General features: G+C 39.4%; 2 protein-coding genes across 4 annotated transcripts in view; one reads left to right on the top strand and one right to left on the bottom strand.

Annotated features, from left to right (window-relative positions):
• The window catches only part of LOC103068233 (DNA helicase MCM8), a 51,489-nt gene extending 43,184 nt beyond the window's left edge, over window positions 1–8,305 (top strand). For all 3 annotated transcript variants that reach the window (XM_088134783.1, XM_007424718.4, XM_088134793.1), the window contains 2 exons: window positions 3,501–3,592; window positions 4,754–8,305. In XM_088134783.1, the coding sequence (XP_087990909.1) occupies window positions 3,501–3,592; window positions 4,754–4,841 (180 nt within the window). In that variant the 3' untranslated portion in view covers window positions 4,842–8,305. The remainder of the gene's footprint in view (window positions 1–3,500; window positions 3,593–4,753) is intronic.
• A 130-nt stretch (window positions 8,306–8,435) lies between these two features.
• On the bottom strand, window positions 8,436–17,632 carry LRRN4 (leucine rich repeat neuronal 4). Its single transcript, XM_007424728.3, has 5 exons — window positions 17,466–17,632; window positions 15,175–15,924; window positions 13,382–13,586; window positions 12,569–12,706; window positions 8,436–11,284 (listed from the first exon to the last, which is right to left on the bottom strand). The coding sequence occupies exons 2-5, from the start codon at window positions 15,866–15,868 to the stop codon at window positions 10,027–10,029; spliced, it is 2,295 nt and encodes a 764-aa protein (XP_007424790.2). The 5' UTR covers window positions 15,869–15,924; window positions 17,466–17,632; the 3' UTR covers window positions 8,436–10,026.
• Window positions 17,633–18,959: the final 1,327 nt, after the last annotated feature.

The following is an 18,959-nucleotide window of genomic DNA, read 5'->3' as shown; positions in this document are numbered from 1 at the left end:
TGCAGTTTGATTGTCTTTCATGGCTTATACAGGTAGTCCTCGCTTAATGACCATTTGTTCAGCAGCCATTTGAAATTAAGATGGCACTGAAAAAATGGACTTATGACCGGTCCTCGCACATACCACTGTCACAGCATCCCTGCAGTTGCGTGATCAAAATTTGGGTGTTTGGCAACCATCACGCATTTATGACAGTCACAGCATCCTGCCTACCTCCCCCCCAATCCCGCCCTTTTGGCTGCCCTGCACAGCATGGTCGAGATGAAGAGGCCACCGTATTCCACTGCCACCCCCAGCAGACCTTCCTCCTACTTCCTCCTCATCATCTCAAGGATGATGTGGAGGGTCTTTCAGTGCTGGGCTCACCACTGCCCCTCACAACTGCTGCAACCCCCAGGACAACAAGGAAGAGGAATTAGGAGGAATGTTTGCTGTGGGGGGGGGCAGCGGGTAGGCAGCAGCATACAGCAGCCTCTTCATCTCAGCCATGCTGTGCAGGGCAGCCAAAAAGGCAGAGATGGGAGGGGGGAGTTGAAGCGGAAGCAGTTCAAGCAGGGCAGGAGAAGCAAATTGGCCTCTTCTGGCTCAGTGATCCCCTGAAAGCGTCCCTTGCCTTGGAAGAACTGGGGCTGGGATGGACCAAGCCAGGAATAGCTTGGATCGGGGTGGGTCTTTGCCTAACGACTGCACGGGATTCACTTAATGGCAGCCAGGACTGCTGGAACTGCCATCACTAAGTGGTGCAGTCACATGATCTTTCACTTAATGGCAGCTTTCCTTAGCAATGGAGTTGCCAGTCCCAATTAGGGTCATTAAGTGAGGACTACCTATTGTCTACTGCCACAGACAGATGTGGAGTACATAAAATATGAATGAGAACAATAAAGAATGAACGGCCATAATGAGAGAAAATGTTAGTTCTGTTTTCTGTCAGGAATTTATACACTAATATGCCAGAGAGAAGATAGGAGAAAGTAGATTGACCGCTATCCTAATTCTTCTGTCCAAGTTATTGAAGGAGGTGAGAAGGAAGTTCTTATTTGGCAATATGTAGATTTCCTTTTCCTTTCCAGCTGCTGATAGATTTTGAAAGGAAAAGATGTACTGTAGTAGGTGTGCTTTGGATTTCTCAACAGTGGGTAACTGCTCAGCTGGAAAATTCTCATTTAGGTGTTGAACCTGTTCGGGTTGTGAAATGTTAGTACAAAAACCATGAGGAGGAGAGAGGATTCATTCCTACCTTGTGGAGAGCCATGAGGAGAAGAGAAAGAAAATGAGGGAAATAGGAAAAAGGCGGGATCCAAGCCCCTCCCACACAAAACAGCAAAGCTAGGCCTCAGCGGAGCCACCCCTCCCTTTGTGCTCATGTGAGACGGGCTTGGTTGAAACCCCGTATTTTCCAACAGAACATGCAAAATATTGAGATATATAGAGCATAATTTAAACAGTATTTTCATTTCATGGGTTAGTTCAGAAAGACTAATATTCTTGTGTTGTAGAATTGATTTCACACAGTTCCACTTTCCATCTTCTTTTTCAAAGAGTTCAAGATGTGAAAATATACGTTTTCAGATTTAAATAAATTGAACTTTTCCATAATGTTCTTTTAGGATAATTTGTGGTTAATTGGAACCAGAATTGTTCCAGTTGAACATTTGGATCCAGAATTGTAAACAGTAATTTAGGCATTGCTTATTTGAACAGTTAAAATAGTTTTCTGGGTGTGAAAACAATAGAAAATAAAAACGTATTCAGTAACTTGCTCACAAAGGAGAAAGTTCTTAAATACTGGAAACGAATGAAATCCCGGACTGCCATGGAAACAGAATGCTGTTCTAACTTTGTATTTTTTTTTCAAATTAGGACAAAAGCAGTTAGTTCATAAATGCAGTATTTTGACTTTAATTAAAATTTCCATCACTATTATCTGTTGAGGCCCTATTTAATAAAGCACTTTTAGTTCTTTTCAGTGGTACAAAGCATTTACTGTTTGATGAAAGATTGAGAGAATAAGTGAAGTACAAGAAGATTCTGAATGAGGGACAGACCATTTGGGGGAATTGTTAAGAATAGTTCTTGGGGGGGAAATAGGCATGGAATTTGAAAGATAGGCATAAGAGAAACTAGAATGAAAGTATGAAATGAAACTGCTGGGAGAGAAATTACAAATCTTGTTTGAGAAAGTATTAGAAGAAGAAATAATCTTCTAACAGAATGAATGGAGATGGATATAAAGAAAGAGAATGTGGAAGCTGCTTGAAACAGAGTGAAAAGAATTACTCTAAAGTCCCAGAAGTGTTTGGAGTTACACTAATGGGAAATATGAATAAGGGTGCTTGGTAAAAGGATGAGGTGCAAGAGGCTAGGGTAAGAAAAATGGGTATAAGAGAATAATTGCTGCAGAAAGTGAGGATTAGAGAAAGAGATTGTTTAATGCACATAGAAAAAATAGTTGCAAAGAATATAGTTAAAGAGTGCAGGGAACACCTAAGATTTAAAAAGGCAGAGAAAATACAGAGTGATTTTGATGGAAATAAAACATTGTTTTGGAAATTATTGCAAAGGAGTAAACAGGACAGTTTTATTTATATGTCTGTCTATCTAACTATCATATTTATATGATATTTGTATATCATATGTATTTATAAATCATATTTATAAATCTCCATTAGAGTGAGTGGAATTAAATATAATTAATGTGATGAAATGATTTGTGCTGGAACTGAAATAAGGGAATGCTAGAAAAAGTCTTTTAGAGATTTGTATAGGAATGATGGTGATATGTGGAAGAGTAGAATTTAAATGAATCTTATAAGTATTAATAATGTTAGAATATTAGAAAAAAACTGATAAAAGCAAATCATAAACGCTGAGAAAATGTTAAGAATGGCTATATATTGGTGTGTGCTTCTGCCCATTTTATTATATGGAAGTGAAATTAGGGCATGTCAGGAGAAAAACAAAAGTTGGAATGGATTGCTTAAATATGTAGTAAAACAAGATGATATAGCATCAAGAATGAATGGGTGTTGAATGAATTGATTGGGTTGAATATAGAATGAGTGACAGTTATGAAAAAAGTATGTTGAGGTGGTTTGGTTACTGAAAGAGAATGATGATTGAATGGCAAAACAAATATATAAAGGAAGAGTCAGTAAAGAGAAAGGGGGAGACAAAATTATTGGATGGATGGAGTTGATGAGAAGCTCAGAAAGGAAGAGTTGAGATTAAGAACTAAAAGCAACCAATGATGATTTGCAAAGATAGAAATATAGAGAGAGGTATAATGAATGCTGTTGGTGTAAACTGGATATAGCTGAATTTCCTTTTCCTGTATCATGCCTTTAATGTATTTGGCTTACTCTTCCATACTCCAGTTCTGTGATTTGCATGACGTTGCTTACACTGAAACAGAATAACATCATGGATATGTATGTATGTAGTTCTTTTTCTGTGCAATAACGCAATGTGACCTCAGTTTTAATTTAATCTGTTACCAGGTGAATACAGTAGTACAGCTCATCTTAGTAGCAGCTTCTTTAGCCGCTCCAGTTTTCAATTATGTGGACAGTGTGTATCTTCAGACTTTATGGTATGTAACCTTATAATTTTTGTTATACTACTAATAAGCGGAAAAACAGGCAATGTAAAGAATAGAATAACCATAAAACGAAAGCTAGGCAATTTTATTTATTCATTTATTTATTTATTGCATGCTTTTATATACTGCCTAGTTTTGTGAGATTCAAGGTGGTTCACAAAAGCAAGCAGAAACATACAATAAAAACAAGAGCAAAGAAAGCAGTGGTCTATCTAAAAAACAGCCTTCACACCATTAGACCGTAACACTTGATGGAATAGCTACACTTTAACAGTTCCCAAGTTTGCATCTGGTCTAGTTTTACTGGATTCAGAGATGATCTCTTTCAAGGAAGATAGCACTACCTGCTTCTTCAGAGAAATGTTAACCCCCTCTTGGATCCAGACACACACACCCTTCCTGCCATGTGAATCAGCCAGGCTGAGTATAAGTTCAGTTTGCAGGTGGCGGAACTCATACTGTGGAGACCCTCAGTCTCCAGAAGCTTAAAAAAAATCCCAGATACCTCACAAGTAATAAAGGTTATAAATTTCTGTGGATTCTTTAATCAGTTTAACTCAATAAATGAGCAAATAAATAATTTTTGCTCAACAATTTGAACAACCTTAGAGTCAAATTAGATGGTCAAAAACTAAAATGTGAACAGGATTGCAACTCTAGTTCTGTGTATGTTTTCTAAGGTTGATTGAAATAAAAATGTAAGTATACATGGGATTACAATCTTAGCAACATAAAAACCCACTGGATTATGTTCTTACAGAAAGAGTTTCTGTATGGATTTATGTCAGCCTGTGTGTGTTAGTGGTTAAGAAAATTTGGGGCTGAGAATCTGAAATTGAAATCTCTGTAAAGAACTAATCTGATTGATTTAAGGCAGGGGTCACATTGCCTTGGCAGTCATCTACCATATGGTATGATATATAATTTTTAAAATATTTTGGCTTAGGTAGGGTTTCTTTGGAGTTTCTAGGCATTTTAGGTAGCCTAGCCTTATATATCATATTTTAATTATCATAGCAGAAATGTGTTCCAAGTTGCAAGTAGGATTCTTCTTGGCTTAAATAGGTTTTTAAAAATTGTGTTGTAGCAGTTTTTAGACTTGCCTTTCTTCTTTTTTGCTTGGGAACTAAAATAATTACTTTCTCCCTGAAGGTGCATCACAGCTTTCACAACAACGGCATCTGCATATAGTTACTATCATTATGGTCGAAAAACAGTTCAGGTGCTAAATGACAAATGAAGTTTTGCAGAATGACTGCTCACCTCCCATTCAGTTTGTGTGGAAACAGTGTTGGTTACATTCTGTTTGGACTATGCAGAAAGAACTCTTTGAATGACACTTTTGCCTCAGTGAAACCATGCCTTCACGACGTTAAAATGAAGTTTTGATCATGTAAATATGCAGAATTTTCAATGTACTATTTCAATCTATTACAAATAAAGTATAATTTTTTACTGTACTGAACTTACACACATGTACAGGTTATTGTCTGATATTATTTGTTGATTGCTTTCCAGAAATTTGCACTTGGTGAGGTCATTGTGCCGCTTCCTTTGGTATATCCCAGTAGAAACAGTTATATGAAATATGAAATAATTGATATAAGCAGAGTTCAGTTGAGTTTTAGTGTATTTAAGATGCAGTCTGATCGATGGTGCAACCTGTTACTACAACAGGTAAATGTAATAGAGCGGGCAGTAAATTCTACAGAATATAGCTATGAATTTCACAATCCTTCATATGCTTAAAGTAGAATTACATGTCTTCTGATTTAAATGTCATATATGGTCACAATGGCCGTTTAAGATAAACTTGGGTCACTTGCTTCTTAGCCTAATTTTAGGGCATACTATATTTAGGAAAGGGCTGCTTTAACTGTGCCAGTGATGTGTTAACACTGTTTTGTTAGACTATTGTCTTGAAAGATGACCAATAAATAAATATACAAGTATGCTGGTGCAAAAGTTGATAACCAAATGGTTGATTTTCCAAGGCAGCTTTGTAAGGGGCTGAGATTAAAATGTTCTCTGAATAGGGCCAGCATCATAGTTAACAATGTTGCAATAAGGACATAGCTTATGTGACAAAGTTGGTAACCAGATGTGCTATGAAACAGATGATTTGATTCTGGTTTCTTAGTTCTGCTTGTAGGATCTCAGTCCTGGCCTATTTTACAGGCTTTTAAGGAGTGCAACAAAATGGATGCATATTATCATTTTAACACTGTAAAGATTTTCATAAGTGTAAAATACTTAATATGGGAAGTTGGCCTATATACAGTATGTGCAATCTTTTAATTCACCAAACTATTTTAAGACTGTAGAAAGGTGAAAGATTAATACAATCTGAAGAGCGACCAGAGTCTATTTTGAGACTGTAGCACAGTATTTCTCAACCTTAGCAACTTTAAGGTGAGTAGAGTTCAACGCCCAGAATTCCCCAGCCAGCATTGAGTTGAAGTCCAGGTTGAGAAACACTGCTGTAGCAACTTTTCTAATGCGTTATTTGTCAGTAGAAGCGAAAACATCATGGCTTTGGATAACTAACATGGATTTACACTGTTTCTTTGGAAAAACTTTATGCAAGAGCTAATACTTCTCATCTGTATCAGCGTGGTAAGCAGGTACTGGTGTCTGACAGCTATCTTTTGCCATAATACCAGAGACCTGAGAAAACAGATTATAAAAGTCGAATAAGGAAGGCCCTTCTTAGTATGATCTGGCTGACATGTATAGGATGTTGAGGTTTCTATGAGAAAAAGCAGAGTAAACAAATTCAGCCTCCATGTTAATTAAGGAATGCAGATATCAAGTGTGTGTTAAGACAAAGAAAGTTAAGGACAAAGTCTTGAGCTACTGTATATGTGATATTAATATTTTGCCTGTTTGATGAAGTACAGGAACCAGAACAAAAGATAAGAATTGTGCAACTTTAGCTCCAGTTTGCCACAATGGCAGAATTGTAGACTCATTTTAAAAAAAAAATGACCTGTTTGAAATGTTACAGAATCTGAACAGACACACTTAAATATGCGCAAACAAGTAATATATTTTGTAAGTGGTAAGCAATTACTTGAATATAAAAGTGCTTGCTAAACTGAAAATGAATTTGAAAATGTTGTATTTAATTGCTATTTCAGTAGAAGTGGTTTTACTGCAAAAATGAAGGGTGAGAGTGGAAATGGGTGGGATATTCTACACATTATAGGATATTTTTAAAGTACATTTTATATATCTAAATTTTATAAAGTTTATACACTGAAAATATTTTTGATAGTTTATGTACAATCAGGCTGCTGCAATCTGATTGTATTGCAGTGTAAAACTCTTTCCCCTACTTCATCAAGACAAAATAGAAGGTGATATCCTATAGAACCACAGAGTATATTCTTTCAACCTCATAAGCATAAATGTTGCCTATCCCAAAATTCAAGAAGTTTGAAAATGAATAGATATGCACGTTTGTCTGCAGTCATTGCCTTTGCACTTTCAAAATAAATCCTTTAAACGACTTCAGTATGTCTAATTGTGTTGTATGTACCCTGTTCCAGCATGACAGCTGCTGCTTCTGCTGCTGGTGCTGCAATAGCCTCCATCCCATTGTCATAGTCAAGATGCAGGAGGTTTTGGGTAGGCTGCTCAGTGGTGAACAATGACCACATCCCAGGAAGCTCACATCAAAAAGACTTTAAGCTGTTAAGGAGAGGATGTTAACATTTAAGGCCTTAAATGGCTTTATGCCTGACTGTTCGAGGGACTGTCTCTCATGTTAAAATCTGCAGGGGAGGCCCTTTCTAAGATGCTTTGCTGTTCAGAGACCCCACCTTCTTAGGAGGCAGCCTTGTCCTATACATTTAAGGCCTGTCTCTTTAGCCAGACCTCTAAATGATAACAAAAGTGATATTTCCAATGGTAAGTGTCTTTTGTATTCATGATGCATATTTTACTTCAATTTAACTGGCAATAAAACCATTTAGTTTTGCCTTGGCTCCCAATCTTTTTAGGTATGTAGTCCTTGGCATGCCATTAGTGGCACTTGGCCAGGAAAAAGTTATATTTAAAATATGTAAGAGCACATGCTGATTAAAATTCCCGACAGAGGAGCTGTCTGACTTCATGTTCACAGTTGTTCACAATGTTCTCTATTCCATCCCGCTGTCTTCTAGCAGCTGGAATTGCATGTATGCGGGAAAATTAATTTCTCTATGCTGCCTAGGGACTAACTGCATTGTCTTTCTTATTTTGATTCTTCATTTTCATGCTAGAATTATCTGTCAATCACCTGGTTATCATCTGTTCCAACTCTCATTGACATGGCACTTTCCATACCAAATGAAACAAATAGATACTTGAAATAATGAGAAAATAGTCTGATATTTAAGATCTTATTCGTGAACATGAATTACTATAAGTGCTCTGTGTGACCAATGTTTTTAGGATAGTCCGGGTAGAATAAGTTAAATCAGTTTGTATGAATACACATGGATTGTATAGACACTGAATGTTTAAAATCTCCAAACTTTTGTATTATTTTCCTATAAGTTGTGCAGATTTAACAGAAAGATTCCTTCATGTCTGAAATGTGCAAGGAACAAATGTATTAGGATGTAAAATATTTAATATTTTATCACCGACAAAAGTACATAAATTGAGTGAAAATAACAAGATACACAACTGATCTTTTAATAAAGGCCACGACTAATACATTCTAGTTTGAAGGCAACTTTGTATATGCATTTACTTCTTGCAGTAAGCAGATGAAAGAATTTCATTTGGAGCTTAAGAAAACAAGTTTAAACAAGCATGGCAAAAGTTGGGGTGCTACTTTTTCTTTTTTAAAAAAGAACTCAGGGTTTTAAAAATTATTAACCCTGTGGTGGGAGGACTAACAACTCCAACATTTCTGGCTCACCCTGGAAGTTAAGGCAGAAATCATATGCAGAAATAAAATCTGTTGAAGATAAACATTCTGACTTTTAAGAGATTTCTGTAAAGAAATTATTCTTACAGCATAAACCTAAACATACTTATTTGGAAGTTTAATGTGACATGGTTCCTGAGCAAAGTGCTCAGATTTCATGCCTTTTTCTAGAATGTTTTGTACACTTAAGGGTAAGCCCCACTGAAAACAATGAGACTTATTTCTAATCTAAAATGAAGACTAGATTTTCCCAAAATATGCCCTTAATATGGGAGAATTCTTATAGTATAGGAATTCCAGGCCTCCTCTCTTCTCCTTCAAAAATTTATGTGAAGGTGATTGTGTAAGTCGGGATGCAACTAACTAAACCAACTAGTTTGCTCTACTGTTCAAGTGGGATGCTTAGGGTAGTGCTTTTCATTGCCTCATATCAGCCCCACCAGGTAGACCAGACCAGGAAATCAGCTCCACAGGAAGGCTAAAACGAGGGAAAAGGAGGGGCTGAGTTTTTCTTTTCCCTGTTTACTTAAACAGAGCTAGTTTAAGAGGCGAAAGCAGTAAATGAGCTGAGCTTTGGGATATTAATGCTTCCCAGTGAAAGGAACAATTTCTTCTTCAGCCATTAAAATTAGACTGACCACTTCTTCCTCAGGTCGGAAGCACTGTTGACATACATTTTCACAATGCTATCCCATCCTCCCGTGGGAGTGTGCTTAGATGGAACTGCTCAAAAACATAGCCTCTGTGGGGAGAAGGAAGTATAGTTGGATATATAGATATGGAGTTAGGAGGCACTTTCCATAGCAGAAATAGCCAGCTAGAACATCCAGCCTGACACTAACAGAGAAAGATGGGAAGGGATGAAGGTTCTTGGATTCCATGCAATGTGAAGCATAGGTGGTATTTTTATGTCCTTGGATGACCCTTACCACTCCAGCATTGTAACAGTCTGATACTCATACAAAGTTATCCTGAAAAATCAATCCAATCAAGGGCCTTCAATAGAGAGAAATGTTTTTTTTTGTCCATGAAAATTTTCATATCCAATGGATCTGGGCCAACCATCACCAAACAGTCTCCCGTCAAATCCACTCTGGAGGATTGAGGGAATCTCCAGAACAGCAGGCATGATGGCAATGGGGGCTTCAAGAGGATGGGGAAAAATCAGTTTCTCATTCCTGCTGGCAAGTCAGGTGCTTCTGCTAACTGGATAAAATGCTGAATTTAAGTCTTTTCTCCTCCTAAAAATACAGTCCCAATTTTGAAGATTTTTTGTAGCCGTATGATACTTTTTGCAGAGTTTTAAATACTGAAAAAAATATTTTCTGATTGCTTCAATTGGAGAGGAAATTTCACAAGGAGAAAACAATGCTAAAGCAAACAATTAAAAAACTTCTAACTTTTTGGAAAAAAAATAGGAGGAGGAGGAGGAGGAACAGGAAAAGAAATCATCACAATGGGTAAACAGTTTATAACAATGGCCTATATCTGCCAATCTCATTACTTATTTTATAGAATAATCAAAAGCAGGATTTTTATAAGACACTAGGTGTGTGTTATATTGCTCAATGTGTGGTGTCTTACATTTTTTGCAGAGACACACTGACAATAATATGGTAGCCATGAGAAAGACCCCACTTGTTGCACATAGGGCAGCAAAGATAGATAGGTAGCTGGACTTTGTTACAAAGGTGCTGCATGGAGTATTACGCTTATTCCGGCCTGTCGTTTGGCTTGATCCTGCCTTGTTCCAAGCAATTATACATACCTGGTAGGTGGAACCGGGCAGAAGATTATACAGAGTATACTGCCTAGCGGTGGCATAAATCTCTCCAGAATTTGTGTAATTCTTCTTGCTGCCTTTAGGACGATAGGCAAGCTGGTAGAATCTTACTGCAGAATTTGGGGAACACCAGTGGATCTGGGCTGAAGTGTCCCTCATTTCAGATACTTCATGAAATCTTGGTGGATCTGGGATGGTGAATTCATCAGACATGCCTGGGCACAAGCAGGAAGACAACTTCTGGAGGTCAACGCAAGGCTTCTGAAGATGCCTACATGGATCATAATCACAAAGACTGAGAGTCTGGGCTACAGATCCCACTTGCTGGTTTTCATAGTCATAGTCATCTGTATAATCTGGTGGACTATTAGTAGATGCAAGATTTGGAAGGGAGGTAGACTTGGTGGGATCCTGAAGAGATAGATTGTTCTGATTTGAATCTGTTATACTGTGTGGAATAAACAAATCACTGGGAACTTCAGAAGAAGGTGTTGCTGTCACTTCAGTTGTAAAACTGTGTAAACCAGACTGGTGCAGTGTTGTGGTATTTTGTTTCCTTTCATTCAATTCGGTTGTACTCACTAAAGGTTGCTCAGTAGAGAGTTTCCCCAGGATTGATGAGAAAGCTGTAGTAAGAGGTGCAACAATCAATGGGTGGTCAGTAGATCTATGAACTGCTTGCTCTTTGTAAGCAAGAATGTCTGCCTTGCCTGGATCCTTCCTTGTAAGATCTCCCCAGGTAAAAGGTGTACTCTGCAGGGTGAAAGAATCGCTGAGGGACTTTTGAGGCAATGTACTGGAATTGGGCAATGTACCTGTAATGCTGCTGGTAGAGGTGTGGTAAACTTTGCCTTGAGCAAAAGATGAGGCTGAATGAGTGGTTGTCTGAGCTTGACACTCATCATAGAGTTTGGATAACAGCATAGTTGAAGATGTTTCTTTCTCTTCTGGAGAAAAATAGCACATGGTTTCTGATGCCCTAAGATAATGTAGTAAAAATTTGTCAGAAGGTGTGCTATGAGGAAGTGGAAAGATGTAACATGTAAAATACCACAATAGTCCTATATCCCTCATTTGAGTATCTGTATTTGTGTGTGAATGGGTTTTAGCATTCTAGTTCCAGTATAAAGGTTCATCTTGGCCTCTTACATCATTATGTTATCACTATCTTGGGCTCTGAGCAAGTAGGAGGAATAAGGTGAGTTCTGGACCTATGATAAAACACAAATCCCTTGTGTAAAAGAGGCTCTAGGACGTCAGTCTATTATGATCAGAACCTAAAGAATCAATTTTCTAAGTCTGGAATGCACAACTGTTGTGGGGTAAGGTGAGTGGCATGCCAGAAGGAAGACTCCCCAGAATGGGCAGAAACAAGAATTAAAAGTGGGCCATAAAGCACAGTTAATATGATCTCTTCCTTTGAAGTTGCTTCCTGCCATATTAAAATTTCTTATTTAGTAATAACTTTTCAAGGCCCTCCACAGGCTGTACAAAGCTTTGAAGACTGGAATGTCAAATTGTGCCCTTCTAATCCAAACCGATTCACATTGTAGCTACGGCCTATTCTTGCTCCCCATTCCAACTACCAGTTTCTATCATATGAAACTGATATATGAGAACTTCATAATTAATGTTTGAATGTAGGTCTTACTGTTCGTATGTTGGTTCATTCTGACAGATTAATCAAAACTAACAAAATGAAACAAAATGTTGTAACACTTTTGAATTAGTTTGGTTTCAAATTTTTGAGATTCTCAGTGGCTGCCAATTACTTGCTGCAGTAAATAACTGGGTGGATTTGACTAACTTAAAAACCCTAAGTGAGAACTGTCTCTACTTGTCAGATTCTTATCATCTAATGTGCAAGACACCAGTGCTCAATCTGTTTGTCACTGATATGCAAGATGTGATGGGAACCAAACTACAACTGATGGGCCTATGCTCCCCTATTTGGGAGTTAGGTTAGTCCTTAAATGTGACCAACATAACCTTTCAAAAATGGCAAAATAGGGCTAGAAAACATTTTATAAAATCAAATTCATTCACTTGCCTTTGGTACATATTGCTGTTTGCTTTTCAGTCTTCTTTTAGAACTCGCTGATTCAAGAAATGTTTTTCTTTACAAAATTTTAAAACAATCTGCACAACAGTTAATGACAGCATTAAAATGCCTTTGGAGCCCATGTTACACAACTCTTGTCTTTTTACAAAGGTAATTAGGCCCTGAAACTGGAGTTATCTTCATTCTCATAGTTCTTCTTACCTCTGTAGAACTACTGTGTCTGGGTTCGAGACCAACCAAGAAATTGAACAATGACAAACCAAAGGATTTCCATAGAGGTTGACAGAAAGGGCGTGCGATGAAGTAAGATTCCATGGGCTGAAGGAGCTCAAGTTACAACTAGGAAAAAATAAAACAAAAGAAATAGGCAATTTAGTATCTGGATTATTGTTTGCTTTATTGTCATAAATGGTGGAGGGTGATTGTATTATATACTTTGTTATACATCTCTTCTTCACTCTGCAGCCTCCTTGACTTTCTGATACAAAAAACAAGTGGTCTCATGAAGTTTCTGCTTGGGATTTATCTTGAGCAATATGAAGCCAGGTGGCTGGAGACTGCTGGAGAGATGATTATAAAATGAAATATGGGTTCTCTTTAGTAATGCTTGTGCAAGAAACTCCCATCCCAGCTATGAGAGTTACCAATTTTTTCTTCATGTTTGAAAAAAATAAAAAATAACTTATTTTCCATCATGCAGGAGCATTTTTCAGCAGGACACTGATGAAAAATACCAGATTATTGAATTATATCCTTACAGCTGAATCAACATCATTACAAATTTTACTTAATAGATTAAGGAATGAATGAAGACATTTAGAAGGAGTGTTCTGATTAATTTCGTCCAACTTGATGTTCTCTAGATGCATCAGTCCAGCGAATCCTCATCCCCAGTCTATACAGTCAGTTGGTTAAGCAAAATGGACTTTGTAGCCCGACAGATTTAGAGAGGGGCAGTTGAAAGCTTCATTAAGATAGACCTTAATGCTAGCAAGTAGACACAGGAAATCTTACTTTTTAAATATTAGGAAGGCCACATGAGGCATGTGGTGGAATGACTCAGTTTCCACTAGACTTAGTGCATGAGAATCTTGGCAGTTAAGTTCTCTTAGCATGGGCACATCGCGGAAGACAGCTGGATCCAGTCTTCTTAGCCTGGGCATTTGTGTTAGGTAGAAGGAGGTGAGCTGTGGCAGATCTTTGATCCAATCCTCATGAACTGGGAAGAAGAAGGAGGTCAGATCAAACAAAAGACACACGTAAGGCGATACTGTCTTGAAGACAGGAATGGGACCTGTGGACCTCCAGATGCTGAAATACCCAGTGGAATTTCTAGTTAATTCTTGCTTGGAGGACACACCCTTCCTTACTTCTGCTTCAGGGAATGGTATGTTCCGTCACTTATGCCTGTCAATATTTTTAAAGCAAACTATTATGCAATCTCAGTCATTCTCTAGAGATGAAGAGAAATAATTCTGTGAAAAAGGAATTGGTTCTTAGGTCATTATTTGCCCTTTCTGTCTCCTTACTGTATATTTGAGGTAGATGTGAATAGAGGATTTTTGAATAATTATTAATTAGTATGCAGGTTTATATTAATGATGTTCAATCATAATCATTAAAATACAGTTCAGAGAATAGACTGAACTGGGAAGTTCTTCACCCAAGAATAGTCTGGATCAAATCAGACATCCATGCCATACTATTCTAGACTAAGATAACCATTGCAAATTTATTATGTGTTTACAACATAACAGAAAATACAGTACTAGTTGTGAAAAAAAAGAAGATTCTGGTATTTCACTGCCTCTGCATCATATAAATGGTTCCCCCCCCCGCAAAAAAAATACATGTTCACGCTACCATCTAAAATCCTGTCCCTTTGCAGGTTGCCTTATGATGTTAGAGTACACTTTGCTGTAAAGTTTGGGACAGTAGCATGGAATGGAGAAGTGCAAAGGAAAACATACTAAAAACGGGTGCCCTCCAATGCTATAACTGTAATGCTCACAATTGACCATGGTGGATGGGACTGTGGGGATTTTCATTCAAAATATCTGTTGACACTGGGTTGCTCATTGTGTTCTATATTGTGAATGACAATTTATTTATGCTATTAGCCACTGTAAAGAGTACACATATGCAAATGTTCTATCAGGTAAGAATACCTGGCATAAAATGTGGGCATTATTTCTAAGAATCCTAAAATATAGGTGTCAGGAGGTAAAAATAGCTTAGAATCCTTATGGGAGCTGGAATACTAAATTTACCCATTCTTGATTTTTAAAAGTGAAATTTTTTATGTTACCCTCCTAAACTCTCCTGAGAATGTTACTTTTGAGTAGTTATATAGAGTTATTGTAAATGTTTAAATGCAATGTAAGAAGCATATTAGGGATCTTTTAAAAAAATAATAATTTCATTTGCACAAATTCATGCATCATTATTATCATTATTGTTGTTGTTTGTTTTGGAAAAGTGAAAGAAGATCCCTCAAATGGAAAATTCACCCAAATGATTAATACTGTATACATATTCAGATTTTAGCATAGGAATGCAAATTCCAAGTTTCCAATTAAAACTGAATGCAGCCTTCCCCAACTTGGTTATTATGGATCTCCCATTATCCCCAGGCAAGATAATGGTAAGACAAGTAGTTTAGCATATCTAGAAGAGAGAGACCTCTTTTTGCCAAAGTCTTCAGTAAGATTTTAGAAAACTTTACAACCAAATTTTACAACCCGCCTCCCCCACCCCACCCAGTTTGATGAGACTTGGTGCTTCTCCATTCAGATTTTGACACTTACTCCTCTCCAGGAAGGTTGCACTGAGGTCAAGCACACCGATAGTAGCTTTTCTGGTGTCTTCAATGGAATCTTGGTCATGGAATAAGTTAATTGCAAAAGCAGATTCCCGAATTCCCACTTTCCCATCTTTTCCCAGCCATGTGGATGACAGGTTCAGGAAATGCAGCTGAGGATAGCAGGAGAAGGCAAAAGGCTGGATTTCTCTGATAGGGTTTCCTGCTAGCGATAACCACCTCAGATTGTCCAAAGAAGTAATGCAGGCAGGTACAGCTGAGAGCAAATTGAAGCTCAGATCCACCAACTGAAGACTGCTGAGACTTCCAGTCCCCCATATCACCCTATGGATCTGATTCTGTCTCAGGGAGAGGACTTGCAGCTTGGGCAGATAAGCCACATCTTGGCTATTTAATTCTGGCAAAAGATTGACACTCAAATCCAGATGTTCCAGAAGCTCTGGCAGACATTCAGGGAAGGAAGTTAGATGTTGATTTTGCATGTGCAAGGTGGTTGGTATCTGGGTCCTCAGTTCCTCACAAGGCAGGCTGGTAAGGTTGATGTTTTCCTCCCAGACATTCTGCTTAACCAACTGGAACAGGGCCTTCACATCTCCCTGTGGGACAGAACTTGCCTTCTCTGTGGGCCTAGCAGTGATGATTCTTACAAGCAAGACTACACAGGCCAGGAAGCTGAACATTGTGGTCCTTTAAAAACACCTTGGGTGTAAAGAGGGAGCTGTTTTCAAAGGATAGGCTGAGGGAGGAAAGCAATACTGAGTGGTAATTCTCATAAAAGTACCCACTATTCTGCAATGCCCATTCATTCAAATACCATAAGAAGCTGAACTTACAGAGGGAAGAGAAAAAATGTAGCTGGATTTAGTCCCCAAATCCGGCCAGAGGCTCTTTGCCTGGCCATATAGACCAACTGCTAATTCAGGTGGCAATCCTATATCCACTTAGAAGTAAGTTCTGGGCAATGCAATGGACTTTTCTGTACTGTTTAATTATTTAATCCTGTGCTAAATCTACCTTGCAATTTCTCAAAAGTTTCCCTTCCTTGGAAAAAGGCTTTTGTTTTTCTACTTCATTCTCAGGGGGCTCATAAACTTTCAAATTTCTTTTGCAAGTTTGACTTTACTTTAGAATTGAAGGTGGTGGCATGGGTTATAGCCAGTTTATTCTTTGTAGTTGCACACCCTTCCTTCACTCTGAAACCTCCCTGGCCCTGCACACTTCTTAACCTGAAAGGAGTGCTCTCCTATTACTTTCTGTTGGGTTTTAATGGAAGTACAAAAAGCCAAGAAGATGGCAGACTGCAGAAGGGATGGTTATACAATGCGTCTGGCCAATCATACATACACTTCTTGGCCAGCACATAAGTGTAAGAGCACGCCATTCTCCATGTCTAAAGTAAATTCTCTTTGATGGCTGGTGTGGGTCTTCCGGGCTGTGTGGCCGTGTTCTGGAAGTTTTGTTTCCTAACGTTTCACCAGCATCTGTGACCGGCATCTTCAGAGTGCAGGAGCACAGAGAGAACTGCTCCTGTCTGTGCTCCTGCACTCTGAAGATGCCGGTCACAGGTGCTGGCGAAACGTTAGGAAACAAAACTTCCAGAATACGGCCACACAGCCCGGAAGACCCACACCAGCCATCGAATGCTGGCTGTGAAAGCCTTCGACAATACATTAAATTCTCTTCGCTTAAATTGAGAAAGGCGGGCAGCTTTTTCTGTGTGTGCTGGAATAAATACATTTTAGATATTCTATCACTGTACTGACTGTTGTAAAGTCAGTAACAGATCCGATCAACACCAAAGGGGTGATTGTTGTTCAGCAGCAATGCTGTACTGCTGTCGGAGGAGCACTGCAGCCACAACCCCACCACTGCAGCCCCAAAGGCTGATTTTACTGGCCCCTTTGCAAGATTCTGAAAATCGGACTCCCTCTGCCGAAATGAACCTTGTTAGTGAAGTCTGTGTCGGGAAGCTAAATGTCAACAAACTCGCTTGCCTTCTTGTTCAAAAAATTAGCCTCAATCCTCCTGCAGGTCACAAGGCACAGAACAATGCCGGGAACGTACAGCCCCTTGCCCGGGGCAAGAGAAGAGGGTGCACTTGTAGAACTCCCCTTTAACATGGAAGCGAGAAGAGCTCACCTGTGCAGCCACTGGGGCAAAACCCCTCTTGTCAACATCCATCTTTCATTTAGCCAGATTAGATCTCGAACATCACCCTCCTGACCAAGGGGAAATATCCCGGCTTCCTCTTCTCCATCAGTATCTGTTTGTACTTACCTAGCAGCCCAGTGTGTCTTGGGGAGAGGTTCGGTGTCGGCCCCTCTCCCTGAATTCCCCAGCGCTTTATGCATTCCAGTGACTCAGAGCTGACGCACCAGTGGCTGTGCTCACTTGCTCCTGGCCCCTTCGCCCCCCCCAAAACCCCTCTACTGTCTGTGGGTGGGTGTGAGAGATGTGTTGTTCTACCTCTCCCCAGATGCCAGGCCAGCCCACCCCGCCGTAGTCTCATCCCTCCAGCACCCCCACCCTCAACCCTTTAGTGGAGGTGGGCAGCTCCATTCACCAGCTGGTTGCTTCCTGCCTGGCTGGCTGGCTGGCTGGCTGGCTGGCTTGGTGGGGGAGAACCATCGTTTCCTTCGGCAGCCAGGAGAGAAAGAGGGGGGCAGGAGAGGAAAGATGAAAGCTTGGTGGGGAGGGTAGGCTGGTCTGCTGATAAGCCAGCCAAAGGCTTTCCCCTCCAAAGAAACAAAATATCTTGTTTCAACTTCCCCACAGCTGTTGTTCACAAAGAAACAAATTGTATTGTGGCCGAGGGTGTTTATGAACTCAGCTAATAGCTGTATAGTCAACAAACCATGGCTAAGTAGACAATTGCTTACCTCAATGTGGGAATGCAGTTTGCAGATGCAAGCAGCAAGCTATATAATATATGTGGATGAGTGCAATGAGCCCCAACCATTTTAAAAAGAAAGAGGGGGGAAAAAAAGGTTGGTGAAGGTGACAGAGGGTGGTTAAAAGAAGCCAGACCTTTACTCTGCCAGTCTTTTTTTTGCTTTCACAATTGCTCCTTTCTGTACAACTCCAATATACTTAGCCTGCACACACCCCTGGAACTACACAGGAGCAGTTTGGAAGGAATAATTTGGAACAGAGTTGCTTGTGGCATGCTGTCACCTGGCTGAATTTCTCTTAAATTACCCCACTTCCCTTTAAAACAACCACCGCACAGGCCTACAAAGGAACTTTGGGCTACCACTACAATTCTTTGAATAATGTTTAATTTCGCCATGCCAATACCATCCAGAGTTGGCGTCATCAGATCCCTCCCTTTTTCAGCGGCTTTTTATAAAGGGAAGCAATATTGGGGCTTAGCTGTTTTTTGTGTGGTGTGGTGCGCTGTGTGTAGAAACCTAAAATGGAAGGAGGAAAGGTAAAGGAGGGACCTGTTCATGGGGAAAAACATCAGGCAGCAATGTTCAAAGGGAAACCAGCAGCTAAGGGCAGGATTTATGAGCTCACAGAATAGCCTTTCACAGCAGGGGAATGCTTTCCCCAGGACCTTGAGAACGGATGCTAATATCCCCTTATCTTTGCCCATGTCAGTTGGTATCAAGGAAGCTCTGAGACATACCAGCCTGCCCACACGCATAAGGGAGATCATTTAATGGAGCTGTTTGGAGACATTTGGTTCTGTCCCCTTGCTGTAAACAGACCGGCTTGTACTTCTGGAACCACCTTTTAAAGCTACGAGAGTAAGTAGATATTGCCCAA

This window comes from Python bivittatus, unplaced genomic scaffold, assembly GCF_059951505.1.
Source record: "Python bivittatus isolate LINGU-HERP-01145 unplaced genomic scaffold, Pbiv_v1 ctg000020_np1212, whole genome shotgun sequence".
Lineage (NCBI taxonomy): Eukaryota > Metazoa > Chordata > Lepidosauria > Squamata > Pythonidae > Python > Python bivittatus.
This window is presented reverse-complemented; position numbering and strand designations above follow the sequence as displayed.

Coding starts and splice junctions, on each gene's coding strand:
- LRRN4 (XM_007424728.3), bottom strand. CDS start 15,868: ATGTTCAGCTTCCTGGCCTGTGTAGTCTTGCTTGTAAGAATCATCACT. Junction 13,587..15,174: donor TGCAACCTTCCTGGAGAGGA/GTAAGTGTCAAA, acceptor TCTTCTTCCCAG/TTCATGAGGATTGGATCAAA. Junction 12,707..13,381: donor GCCTTCCTAATATTTAAAAA/GTAAGATTTCCT, acceptor ATTTTTTCCTAG/TTGTAACTTGAGCTCCTTCA.